The 14,717-nt window shown below is 42.0% G+C and overlaps 1 protein-coding gene across 1 annotated transcript; it reads left to right on the top strand.

The window, feature by feature from the left end:
- Nucleotides 1–222: 222 nt before the first annotated feature.
- Nucleotides 223–5,081, top strand: nrtn (neurturin). Its single transcript, XM_024003706.2, has 2 exons — nucleotides 223–743; nucleotides 4,398–5,081. Exons 1-2 carry the CDS (start codon nucleotides 521–523, stop codon nucleotides 4,802–4,804), a joined length of 630 nt encoding a protein of 209 aa, XP_023859474.1. The 5' UTR covers nucleotides 223–520; the 3' UTR covers nucleotides 4,805–5,081.
- Nucleotides 5,082–14,717: the final 9,636 nt, after the last annotated feature.

The following is a 14,717-nucleotide window of genomic DNA, read 5'->3' as shown; positions in this document are numbered from 1 at the left end:
CAATACACTCACAATAGTATCCCATCGGTCAGCATACAGCTTGTGTAACCTCCCTCACAGAGCTGTATGCTGACTGCAATTCCCTGTTCACTTTTGATTAACTGAAAGGTACAAACAAAAAATAAAGGTGATCGGGGACCACTTGCATGGGTTGCCGGGATTGAAATACCTATTTTTATCTGGGCAAAACCACACTTCGCAAACCACACTTAACAATCCACACCTGTAAAAGAGCCACTGCAGAATGGCCTGAGCAGAGGGACAACATATTTTGTTGAAGGCAAAAATACTTCAGATAACATTTTGAGAATAAGATCTGTTGAAATGAAGACCACTAATAATGAGAGGCTCGTTCCACTGTTTATGGCAGTGGGACTGTGAAACATACTGTAATATGTCATCAATTGCATGACATTCTGTGATTTTATGATGTTCGGTGTTGCATTGAAAACATTCCTCTTAACTTCTTTCCTTGTGGTTCCTTGTCTTTCAGAGTGTCAATGCTCCTACTTATTCTAAGATGAAGTTATGGAAGTGCGCCGCCATCGCCTTGACTCTCTGTGGAGCAGCACTGTCCCTCTTCCTCACTCGAATCATGGTTCCCACGCCACCGCATCACATCCCCTCCTGGTACACGTCTTCGTCGCGGACGTCCTCGTCCTCCAACTCCTCTTCCTCCCTGATCGGCGGCCGTCATCGCAAAGCGCGGTCGGCGGAAGGCGTTGGCAACATTTTGACAGAATGTAAGCAAAATCGTTATTTTCAGTCACCAACTACTTTGGTCCAGATGTTCTGATTGGTTTGGATATTCTGATTGACCCCTGCTAAAGCTCTGATGTCATTGGTCTGTGAAGGAAATGTTGTGGTGGAGACCAGTCAAGAGAATGTATGCTTTGTCACCCATGTGTTGGTGTCAACAGTAAATTGGATAATTCTCAGCCAGTCTGAGGGTCACCATTAGTGTCCCTTTACAGACAAAGCCACGGTACATCTACTGACAGAGCATGACAGCATAGCAGCCAACCGCAGCTTACAGACAGACAGGGTAATCAAATCAAATGTGACGTCCAGAGAGCAGATAACTCCATTAAGGTCTGGAGCGTCATCTCAAAATCCCAGGAGCATTTGCACTTTGAGGGTGATAAAACACCTGTAACGTCCTGATATGGTTTTAGAGGGTATGCAGTATTCATGAGAAAATGTGACATAAAAGATTCAGCGATGTAAAATGTCAGTGATGGTCTCGGGGTATGTCCGTTAGGATGGGGATAAGAAGAGTTTCAGATAGTCCCACTAAGTGGGTTAGTGGAGGCTAGAGAGTTGACATCCCTGGCCGTGTGGTTGAAGAGCTGGTATAAAGACAAAATGTACACACTGTCCCTTTGGCTTTGGGCTGTACATTACTGTGGGTTCTCGTTATCACTCATCTGCTGACGTCTTTCTATTTTCAAACTAATAGAAAGTTGGCTGCGAAACTGAGCATGACTGATTGGGAATTTCTCTAAAGTCGTTTTTACCAGACCGAAACTTTCTATCCAGTGTCCTTTTTCTGGCCTGGACTCAGAGTGTGACTCTCAGACCATTATTCAGATTATCCAGTAGAGATTTTCAAGGCCAGGTCAAGCGTAAAATCAGCTAGCCTAATCACCTAATCTGTGATGCTACTGCCAGGGCATGGGGAGATCTTCACACGAAACAAATGACCGAATTTCCAACCCTTCACTTTGGGAAGGCCTTTTTCAATTTCATTTGTGAATGCAGAGAACAGCGAAGTGTTATTGCTTCAAGAGCACCATTGATTACAGAGTGTCAGTCAGTGAGCCAGGCTAATACAGGGCTATTACTGTCCATGTCTTTCAAGTGTCTGAGTTTATAGGGTTTAGGATTTAACATGCCCCCTGGCGCTGCAAAAGACCCTGAGCCTTTTAAGTAAATGTTGTGTCCTGGAGGGGATAGAATGAACAGTTAATTACAGCTCTATCTAACTGGAGAACAGTACAGTGACCCTAAGGGGCAAAGTAGAACAGAATTGTCAGACAGAAAAGCATTGTTGTTCATGATATCTAAACCTCTTGTGAAGGAAATACCTGCAAGTATCTTTAAAGGGGTAATCTGTGATTACTAAATACATTTTTGGACTTTTAAATTAATGGTATACATACCCATTGATTCTTAAAGAATATAACTTGGAAATGCCTCCCAATGCTGGCATGCTTCTGAAGCTAAGCAGGGTCACTCCTGGATGGGAGATCAGATGCTGCTGGAAGTGGTGTTGAAGGGCAAGTAGGAGGCACTCTTTCCTCAGGTCTAAAATAAAATGCCCTAGGGCAGTGATTGGGCACATTGCCCTGTGTAGGGTGCTGTCTTTCAGATGGGATGTTAAACAGGTGTCCTGACTCTCTGTGGCACTTATTGTAAGAGTAGGGGTGTTAACTCTGGGGTCCTGGCTAAATACCCAATCTGTGTCTCATACCATCATGGCCACCTAATCGTCCCCAGCTTCCAACTGGCTCATTCATCTCCCCTGTAACTATACTATTCCGCAGGTTGTTGCTGTAAATGACAATGTGTTCTCAGTCAACTTACCTGGTTAAATAAAAACTGTTGAACCCCAAATATAAGCCTATTTTTCTCCATTGTTTGTAAACAATGTCACTGTAAAGAAATACTGTATAGCTACAAAACAACTTGATCTCATGGATGGTCGGTCCTTGCATCCATATCTCTGTCTATGAATTGGAGAGTGGTTACATTTCTCCTGCCCCATCCCTCAGCTCTTTACCAAAACAGAGGCGGGTGAACGCTTTGTTATTGTTTGAACTGCAGATCGCCCCTTTTAATTGATATGCATATGTTTTGTTATTTGGTAATCCCTCTGGCATGAGGTTCTGGATCAGGTGTCCAAATGCATTGGATATGTTTCAATGCGCAATGTACATCTCACTCCACTCCTACACATCTGGGGAACAAGTTTCAATGACTCCTAAAGTGTTAAATGTGCTTATATTTAACATGTGTAAACTTGGCAAATATAGTTCAACAAAGACTCAGCCACCGGTGTACCAGCCAAATTGCCATGGTCTGAAAGGGGATATTCCATTTCTATGGACTCCGCAGAAAATATGACTTTCTCTGTCAAGTATATAGCTAGCAGCTGGACTGGAGCTCAATATTTGCACAACTGACAATGTTTTAACACTGGAAAAGGCTCATGTCACTCCCAATGTATGTGTGCATGTACAGCATGAGAGATACTATGTCCACTCTGAAAAAGTCCTTGTACTATCACTTTTTGGGAAGAAAATCACTTAGTTAGACACACCTGTCATTGATGATAGATAAGAGACTGATTTTAGAGAACTTATTGTTCACCAAGCCAATGATCCGTGCAAGTGGAAAGGATGAACATGTTTCAGTCGTTTGCAATTCATCTCTACAAACTGAGGGAAGTCTAAAGCTAGCATTACACAAGTACGGTAACTGCCAAAATAAAGGAAACACTTGAGTAAATGAGGGATACAAAGTGCTGTATATTGAAAGCAGGTGCTTCCACACAGGTGTGGGTCGTGAGTTAATTAAGCAATTTAAACATCCCATCATGCTTAGGGTATAAAAATGCCCAGTTGCTCATTATTTTGGATACCACGGATAAAATAAAATATCTCAGTGACTTTGAAAGAGGGGTCTCAAAGGAGCATAGGGGGTTTAAAGTGTGTGTGTGTGTGTGTGTGTGTGTGTGTGTGTGTGTGTGTGTGTGTGTGTGTGTGTGTGTGTGTGTGGTGTGTGTGTGTGTGTGTGTGTGTGTGTGTGTGTGTGTGTGGTGTGTGTGTGTGTGTGGCGTGCGCGCCTCAGTCACCATACCTCAACCCAATGGAACACTTATGGGAGATTCTGGAGCAGAGCCTGAGACGGCGTTTTCCACCACCATCAACAAAACACCATTTTATGGAATTTATTGTGTAAGAATGGTGACGCATCCCTCCAATAGAGTTCCAGTCACTTGTAGAATCTATGCCAAGGCACATTGAAGCTGTTCTGGTGCTTCTGGCGGCTCATGGTGGCCCAATGCCCTATTAAGACACTTTATGTTGGTGTTTCCTTTATTTTGGAAGTTACTTGCATGTTCCAGTACATTTCACAGGTACAGGTGATGCAGCTGTTTTCAAAGCCTTTTACCCTGTCACATTACTAGTATTTGAAAACCAGTACCAACAACCGTATGGATCTTCTAACTTTCTATTTTCCAAACTGACAAGGGTTGAGGCTGGGGTCTCACGGACATTCAAAGCTCTTCATTGTATCACAGGCCATGCTGTATATACAACAGATTGATTGGACGTTTCTAATGGTTGTACCTTCCTCTAGCCTAACACCATCTCTTCTTCTCTTCTCTGCAGTCATGCACATGTTCCAGAGCTTCACAGAGGGGGAGCTGAAGCAGATGATCGGGACTCTGGTGGAGAAGAAGGCACGGCAGGAGGCCAGGCAGAGCAAAAGGACTAAACGGGCTAAGAAAGCATCGAAGCCATGTTCCCTGCGGGAGGTGGAAGTGACTGTCAGTGAGCTGGGTCTGGGCTACCACAGTGATGAATCGCTGCTCTTCAGGTACTGCAGCGGGAACTGTAAAGCTAGCCGACGCAACTACGACGTCATACTGAAGAAATGGACGAGGAAAGGCATCTCGAAGAGGGAGAGGAGCCCGTGCTGCCGGCCCAAGGAGTACGATGAAATTTCCTTCCTGGACAACAATAACAGATACAAGACGCTCCACAACTTTTCTGCTCTGGCCTGTGGCTGTGTATAACGCCTCTATAGCCATTTTGATTTCCCAGATACTGTGTCGAACATGGGAAACGCAACAACTACTGCTACAAAATCAAAAACAGGAGTACACAAGAATCGATCCCTACAGTACAATGCCAGGGAATACGGACATTTAAACTACTACTATTTAAGACTGTTAATTCTGTGTTCGTTTTTAAAAGACATCAGCAAACGTCTGTTTTGCTTTCCTTGCCTTTCATGGGATACTTCTCTGTCGGTTGTGAGGATAATATATTATATGACCTATGTGTCATCATGGGGCAATAACAGTTACTGCAATGATTTGCTGCTTGATTGTGGACTATGGAGCAATGGTTCCATTACCTACATGTATACAAAATAGCAGCTGAGGTTTAACTAGTGCATGCTCTATTGCCAGTCTGGTCTGATACCACACTTGTAAGAGGCCTGGTACATTTTTTTCAGAAATGAGTTTGCAGGAGTGTGTTCATGGAAAATACTAGAATAAGCTAGTGAATGCAATATGAAGCTCCCACAGTAGGCTTCTCCACAACGTCTTGATCTGCACCGTTAATAAGGCATGAGATATCACTAAGGCAAGTCCAATGGAGCAGCAACAACAGTACAGTAGACTAGGAAAGACGATAGGCTTGGAGAAACATGTATAGCAGGCTTCGCACAATATATTGTGTGTCATTCGTTCATATCACAGGCAATGAACTAAATAATGAAATCTCCAGCCTTTATCAGTAACCATGAAAATCTACCTCATTTATGTCGAACGATAATGGAAAACAACACCCAATATAAAAGAACCCTTAAATGTTCTTCAGCTGCTTCCTCTGTATTCATCACTAGAAACAGACTGAAATAAGATATTTTAGTAGTAGTAAATACACTAATGACTTGTATTGGCATAAGAAGTTGCAGGGTAAAAAAACAACCACAGCCATATGCTTGTTGCATGCATTCTAAATGGAGCCTGTATGAGTGATTTAATCTTAATGACAGCAGCTTGTTAATCAAATGGAATGGCTATGGCTGTATAAGCCTTTTCCCGGGAAAATAGAAATCCAGCAGAAAAACAACATGCTATCAGAAATCCCTATCCTTCTACAGCAAGACCACTATAAACTCATCAGATACAACCTAGATGGTAGAGTAATGCAGCCTTGTTTGATCATCTAGGCAGAGTGGTGCATTAACTGGCTGACTGCTGCATCGTAAACATGACTGCGAGAGGGATTGTGCTTCAGTCTTACCCTGAATTAGCCTCCACAAATCCATACCATTTGTGCAAATCCCATAATAGACTACCCTAATCCACTTACCTCCTTTATAACTGACTTGGCCAAAAGCACTGAGTACAAAATAGAGAAATGCAAGGCACTCTGCAGCGCTAACAGCTATTTTTAGTCACTACATGATTAGAGAACACTGGAGACACTGAAGACATTTTGAATTAACCACACATGTAATGTTACCATAACAGGTTTGATAGCCTAATACGTGTTTCGTGTTTCGAGTCATTTTGAAAACAAAATAGAAATCATTCTCTTAGATTCATTGTGGCCAAATATACTTAGAATAAATAACCTTATTGTCAAACACCTTGAACAGGTTCAAGAGCAAGACAAAAAAACTCCAGTGACATGAGTTCAGAAACAATCCTTCATACTCGAAAACTGTAAACAAATCATTTTAGACTGAGAGCTGCATCGAAATGGTAACTTCATCCCAATTAGATATTTCACCTTAGCATCTATAGTATATAGTATAGTGAGAGGTACAGTAAGGTTTAAGTTTAAGTCTGAAACCAGTGGGGATACCTCTTCATTTAAAACCAATCATATAATTAGAGCAGAAAGTTAATTAAAGGCCCATGCTGGCGTTAAGCTAAGAAAACAGGCCTCTCCAGCCCAGGACCATTATACCCTCAAGTCTAAATGTGCTTAAAAACCAAAGTATTCCTCCCTTTCTGAATAATCAGTGCACAGACACTTGTTGTCCAGATTAGCTGTAGATTGCCCCTTGCATGTAGGGAAAGGAGTATATCTCTGGCATGTTACAATGGTCCACATTGTTAAGGACTTCTCAATCAAATAATTAAAGGGATAGTTTACCCAAATTACAAAAGGACACACTGGTTTCCTTAACCTGTAAGCAGTGTGTGGACAAGGTACATATGGCAGCACAGCAATCCATGCTTTGTTTCCTAATGTTTCCTCATGCTAATGGCACAAATCCCATTCAAGTCATGGGACAAATATTAGCATTTTCCGTGCATCATGTTCAAATCATCTAAGTGACTTTGTTGAGCTTCACAATCAATTTTAGATACTTTCGAATTATTTGGACATAATGCGCGAAAATTGCTTATATCGGTCCCATGACTTGAATGGGATTTGTGCCACAAATGCTAAAACATTAGCATTTGGAAACAGGGCCAGGGAAACTAGACCAAAGCATGGATTGCTGTCATACCTTGTCCATATACTGCTTACAGGTTAAGGAAACCAATGTGTAATTTTGTAATTTGTGTGAACTATCCCTTTAAGTCCCTTTGATGTGAGTGAGCAAGTCTGTTCCCAGCAAACCAAGAACATTCTCAGTTACAGTGTGATGTTGTGACATGAAACATTTACCATAAACACACCTCAGAAATGATGTCTGGATTTAATGAAATTGGTTGTGAGAAAATATTACAGGAATGTCCTATTCATGTTGATGGTTATGTTATTGTTATGTTATGTTATTGTAACCTTCCGGAGACACCTGAAACCCCACCTCTTTAAGGAATACCTAGGATAGGATAAAGTAATCCTCCTAACCCCCCCTCCCCCTTAAAAGAGTTAGATGCACTATTGTAAAGTGGTTGTTCCACTGGATATCATAAGGTGAATGCACCAATTTGTAAGTCGCTCTGGATAAGAGCGTCTGCTAAATGACTTAAATGTAAATGTAAATGTAAGTCTTTTTTGAAGGACAAAAATTATATGTAATTTATTTTTGCCTTTTCAAATGGATTACAATTTAAGAGAAAAGAGCAACTAGAAAAACAAATTGCTGTCTTAATGTTGATGATATATACTGTATGTATTTGTCGTTATATATTTTCATAACCCCTATATTTGCCATCACGAATTACTAAGTCTATTCAGCGCTATAATACAGTATATCTATGGGTTGAAATTCCCTCAGGTTTCCTTAGTTTCCTCTCGTTACCTCCCTTGAACTCCCTCTCAAAATGGGAGGGAAACGTTTGGGAAATGACGAACAACACCCTTCAGCTCTGGCATTGTTGGACTACATTGACCAACTGCAGTAAAGTTGATGCAATGCATCTGTATTATAGATAATGTATATTTATTGGAGACTAAGTTATGGTTTATTTATTTAGATAGCATCATCGAAAAAGAGGAATATGTTTATTTATTGAACTATTGGTGCCAAAGTGGACTTTACATGTATGATATTCTACATATTATGACCGTTGAATAAACTTAATCTGGTTCAAAATATAACGTTGTATGTTGTTCTTTTACAAACACTCATATCGTTCAGTGAGACTATCTATTATTGGGTCAGTTACAACAAATCATGGTTCTAAATCATGCACAATGGTACAAAAAAGAAGCTGATTTTCAGATTCTCCATTGGCAATGTGGTGTAGGATATTGCATAACTGTTGCTAATGAATGAGCATCGTGACTCATTGAATCTACTTGTCTGCATTTCAAGTAAAAATATACTAAATGATATTTGTCGTAAAGGAAAGCTACAGCCCATGCATCAGACTATGCGGTAGGCAGGGTGGTGGTTTGGCCTCTCCCCTCTCATATGTATTTTTTATGGGTTTTACAGTAAAGACATGCAATTTAACTGTAAAAGTGTATTACCTTTTAATATGCCATGAACACAACCAGTCATGATGTTTTCATCTGATTGTCAAACAAATCACTTAAAAAGTAGGTGACCATTTTCATACAAAATAATTCCAGCATCCGAACAGTGAACTGTGCATCCGCCAACTTTCCTTCAATTCACAAGTGGCTGAAACGATTTCACTGGAGAAAGCATCCGAGCGAGCGAAACAGCACCATTCTGTCTTACTACATGTAGCACATGTATCTGGTGGTGTCTGGCCAAAAAAGAGTATGATATGCCATACTCAGAGTATGATATGCCATACTCTTTTTGGCCAGTCAGCATCACATAGAGTACATGGCTACACTTCCAGGGCCTTCAAAAAGTATTCACACCCCTTGACTTTTTCCAAATTTTATTGTGTTACAGTCTGAATTTAAAATTAATTAAATTTGTTTTTTTGGCAACTGGCCTATAATATCAAAGTGGAATGATGTTTTTTTAATTATGTTTTTATAAATTCATTAAATAAATTCATTGTCTTGAGTCATTAAGTATTCAACCCCTTTGTTATGGCACGCCTAATAAGTTCAGGAGTAAAAATGTGCTTAACAAGTCACATAATAAGTTGCATGAACTCTGTGTGTGATAATAGTGTTTAACATGATTATTGAAAGACTACCTCACCTCTGTACCCCACACATACAATTATCTGTAAGGTTCCTCACTCAGTGAATTTCAAACACAGACTCAACCACAAAGACCAGGGAGGTTTTCCAATGCCTTGCAAAGAAGTCAACTATTGATAGAGGGGTAAAATTATAAAAGCATGGTGAAGTTATTAATTACACTTTGGATGGTGGATCAATTCACCCAGTCACTACAAAGATACAGAAGTCTTTCTTAACTCAGTTGCCACAGAGGAAGGAAACCACTCAGGGATTTCACCATGAGACCATGAGACCATGAGGCAAATGTTGCACAATCCAGGTGTGGAAAGCTCTTAGAGACTTACCCAGAAAGACTAACAGCTGTAATCGCTGCCAAAGGTGCTTCTACACCAAAGTATTGACTCAGGGGTGAGAAAACTTATGCCAATTAGACATTTTCATTTTCAACAAATTTGCAAAACATTTCTAAAAGCGTGTTTTCACTTTGTCATTAAGGGGTATTGTGTGTAGGTGAAAAAAAAATATTTCATAAATTTTGTAACACAACAAAATGCAAGGGAGTCAGAGCAAAACAATCAAGCTAAATAAACAAATAATAAAGGTGGTCAATGTAAATTGTCTGGGTAGCCATTTGATTAAATGTTCAGCAGGCTTATGGCTTGGTGGTAGAAGCTGTTCAGGTGCCTTTTGGTCACAGACTTGTGACCAAAGTGGTACCACTTGCCGTGGGGTAGCAGAGAGAACAGTCTATGACTTGGGTGGCTGGAGTCTTTGACAATTTTTAGGGCCTTCCTCTGACACCACCTGGTATAGAGGTCCTGGATAGCAGGGAGTTCAGCCCCAGTGATGTACTGGGCCATACGCACTACCCTCTGTAGCACCTTGCGGTTGGATGCCAAGCAGTTGCCGTACCAGGCAGTGATGCAGCCAGTCAAGATGCTCTCGATGGTGCAGCTGTAGAACTTTCTGATGATCTGAGGGCCCATGCCAAATCTTTTCAGTCTCCTGAGGTCCCTATAAGCTGTCTCATCATCGTCGGGTGATCAGGCCTACCCCCGTCATGTTATCTGCAAACTTAATGATGGTGTTGGAGTCGTGCGCGGCCATGCAGCCATGGGTAAACAGGGATTACAGGAGGGGACTGAGCAAGCACCCCTGAGGGGCCCCCGTGTTAAGGGTCAGCATGGCGGATGTGTTGTTGCCTACCCTCACAACCTAGGGGCGGCCCGTCAGGAAGTGCAGGATTCAGTTGCAGAGGGAGGTGTTCAGTCCCAGAGTCCTTAGCTTAGTGATGAGCTTGGAGGACACTATGGTGTTGAACGTTGAGTTGTAATCAATGAACAGCATTCTCATGTAGGTGTTCCTTTTGTCCAGGTGGGAAAGGGCAGTATGGAGTGCAATAGAGATTGCATCATCTGTGGATCTGTTGGGGCAGTATGCGAATTGGAGTGGGTCCAGGATTTTTGGGATGATGATGTTGATTTGAGCCATGACCAGCCTTTAAAAGCATTTCATGGCTACAGATATGAGTGCTGCGGGGCGGATGTCATTTAGACCGGTGACCTTAATGTCGGTAGGCACATGGACTATGGTGGTTTGCCTAAAACATGTAGGTATTACAGACTGGGTCAGAGTGAGGTTGAAAATGTCAGTGAAGACACTTGCCAGCTGGTCAGCGCATGCTCTGTGTACGTGTCCTGGTAATCCATCTCACCCTGCAGCTTTGTGAATGTTAACCTGTGTAAATGTCTTATTCACATTGGCTACGGAGAGCGTGATCATACAGTCGTCTGGAACAGCTGGCGCTCTCACACTTTCCACGAGATGTTGGAACATTGCTGCAGGGACTTGCTTCCAATTCAGCCACAAGAGCATTAATGAAGTCTGGCACTGAGGTTGGGCGATTAGGTCTGGCTTGCAGTCGGCGTTCCAATTCATCCCAATTGTGTTAGATGGGGTTGGGGTTGAGGTTAGGGCTCTGTGCAGGCCAGTCAAGTTCTTCCACACCGATCTAGACAAATACTTTCTGTATGGATGGACCTCGCTATGTGCACAGGGGCATTGATATGCTGAAACAGGAAAGTGCCTTCCACAAACTGTTGCCACAAAGTTGGAAGCACAGAATCATCTAGAATGTCATTGTATGCTGTAGTGTTAAGATTTCCCTTCAATGGAGCTAAGGGACCTAGCCCGAGGCATAAAAAACAGCCCCAGACCATTATTCCTCCTCCACCAAACTTTACAGTTGGCACTATGCAGTGGGTCAGGTAGCGTTCTCCTGACATCTGCCAAACCCAGATTTGTTTGTCGGACTGCTAGATGGTGAAGCGTGATTCATCACTCCAGAGAACGCGTTTCCAGTGCTCCAGAGTCCAATGGCGGCGAGCTTTACACCACTCCAGCCGACGCTTGGCATTCCGCATGGTGATCTTAGGCTTGTGTTCAACTGCTCGGCCATGGAAACCCATTTCATGAAGCTCCCGACAAACAGTTCTTGTGTTGACATTGCTTCTAGAGGCAGTTTGAAACTTGGTAGTAAGTGTTGGAACTGAGAACAGACYACTTTTCTGTGCTACGCGCTTCAGCGGCCCCCTTCTGTGAGCTTTTTAGCCTACCACTTCGCGGCTGAGCCGTTGTTGCTCCTAGACGTTTCCACTTTACAAAAACAGCACTTACAGTTGACCGGGGAAGCTCTAGCAAGGCAGAAATTTAARGAACTGACTTGTTGGAAAAGTGGCATCCTATTATGATACTACATTGAAAGTCACTGACTTTCAATCTCCAATGTTTGTCTTTGGAGATTGCATGGCTGTGTGCTCGATTTTATACACCTGTCAGCAACGGGTGTGGCTGAAATAGCCGAATKCACAAATGTTAAGGGGTGTTCACATACTTTTGTAAATACAGTATAGTGTATTTGTTTTGAAATTATTTGTTTATCTATTATGAATTATTATTCGGCAGTATGGATTTGTTATACTATTTGGGCGCCTTCTTTTGTAAACAATGTGGTCTCATTAACCTGGGCACAGTGAACAGGCAAAACCCCCCTCCCTCCTCATTTCCTTTAGAACTTTGAAGCTTCCCGCAAAGTTGCTATTGCTGAACCAACCTGCTGTAGCGAGACAGAAAGAGAGTGATGAGCTGAGCAGCCCACAACAGCGGGTAGTTTAAAAAAGATGACTAGCATTATTGTTCGTATTATGCACAGCTCATGAGGCCCCTTGATGATGTGAGGCCTGAGGCAATGTCCTCTTCTGCCTAATGGTAACTATGCCACTAGGGGTAGGCCACATCAAATTAAGAGGTCATGATGAGAGCATTAATCTCAGTCCAGAATCATGCAATGAAAACATTGCCTCCATTTTGCATGAAAGACTTGTATACTTGCCTCCCGAGTGGCGCAGCGGTCTAAGGCACTGCATCACAGTGCTGAGGTGCCACTATATCCTCGGGTTCGATCCCAGGCTGTGTCATGGGAGCCCCATGGGGTGGCGCACAATTGGCCCAGCGTTGTCAGGGTTAGGAGAGGGTTTGGCTGGAGTGGATTTCCATGGCTCCCCGTGCTCTAGCGACTCCTTGTGGCGTTGTGGGCCGGGACCCAGCAAGCTGACTTCAGTTATCTGTTGGATGGTGTTTCCTCTGACACATTGGTGCCTGCTGGCTTCCGGGTTAAGCGAGCAGTGTGTTAAGAAGCAGCAGGTCTTGTTTCGGAGCACGCATGACTCTTGACCRTCTCCTCTCCCGAGTCCGTTGCAGTGATGAGTYAAGATTGTAACTACCAATTGAATATCACGAAAAAGGGGGTAAAACAGATGTGTATACATTATGTGTCTTGTACTTGTTTGAAGTTTAATTGGAAAGGGGTGAAGTGTAATTAGGAAGGGAGAAGTTACTCGTTCATTGTACTAGCTGTTAAACCTGTTTGTAGACCTACACAACTACATAGGAACGAAAATGAAAGCAACTTTGGATATCCTTTAAACGTATGTTCTTAAGAATTTCTTCAGAAAACACTATGGTCAGGTTCATAGGCTTTGCACTTGAAATTAGTGTTTTTATGCACCAATCATGAACTTGAAAGATGCATAGTCCATGCCAAGTTTCTCTGTAAGGCTACTATCTGTCTATCTTCACACCAGTATCCATATTTCAAAAGACATCAGGGCCTATTTGATACTATTTGTGTTTTTTGTTTTATTAAAGCCCTAATGTTTGTGAGTAAGTGGTTTAACTGGAAGAGGCTGATAGCATCTCTCTATCTCTACAACCAGCTTCAGTTCTAGCTGGAAGTCAAGTATCTGGTAGCTCCATAATGATCAGGGTGAAAGAATAATTTATTTTGCCTGCATATTAATCTCTGACAATAATTTCAGGGAAGGCTGTTGTGACAATTCACTCCTTTACCGTTAACACCTGTATGAAATTGCTCTGCTTCTCCTGTTTCGATAAGAGATCTGAACGTGATGACAGACTAGCGTTAACAAGCTAACATGCTGTTCTTTCAGGTATGTTCTACAGTTACTGAATAGGTCTACCTGTTTTCACAAAGTACTGTGAGGAGTGATGAGTTAATTTATTTGCCCAGAGACATACAGTTGAAGTCGGAAGTTTACATACACTTAGGTTGGAGTCGTTAAAACTTATCTTTGAACCACTCCACAAATGTCTTGTTAACAAACCATAGTTTTGGCAAGTCGGTTAGGACATCTACTWTGTGCATGYCACAAGTCATTTTTCCAACAATTGTTTACACACAGATTATTTCACATATAATTCACTGTATCACAATTCCAGTGGGTCAGAGGTTTACATACACTAAGTTGACTGTGACCTTAAACAGCTTGCAAGGCCTACCTTCAAACTCAGTGCCTCTTTGCTTGACATCATGGGAAAATCAAAAGAAATAAGCCAAGACCTGTCTCTTATACACATCTAGATGTGTATAAGAGACAGCTTAAAATAAAGTGGTGATCTTAACTGACCTAAGACAGGGAATTTTTACTAGGATTACATGTCAGGAGTTGTGACAAACGGAGTTTAAATGTATTTGGCTAAGGTGTATGTAAACTTCCGACTTCAACTGTATATGAAATGTTGAAGTTGAATCACAGTGTCACGTTCCTGACCTTATTTTCCTTTGTTTAGCTTTATTTAGTTGGTCAGGACGTGAGCTGGGTGGGCAGTCTATGTTATGTGTTTCTATGTTTAGGTTCATTGGTAATTAGCCTTATATGGTTCTCAATCAGGGACAGGTGTTTGACGTTTCCTCTGATTGAGAACCATATAAAGGTAGGCTGTTCACACCGTTTGTTTGTGGGTGATTGTCTTCCGTGTCAGTGTTACCACACGGGGCTGTTTCGTTTGTTTAGTCTGTTCCTGTTCGTGCGTTCT

Source organism: Salvelinus sp. IW2-2015, linkage group LG16 (genome assembly GCF_002910315.2).
Source record: "Salvelinus sp. IW2-2015 linkage group LG16, ASM291031v2, whole genome shotgun sequence".
Lineage (NCBI taxonomy): Eukaryota > Metazoa > Chordata > Actinopteri > Salmoniformes > Salmonidae > Salvelinus > Salvelinus sp. IW2-2015.
This window is presented reverse-complemented; position numbering and strand designations above follow the sequence as displayed.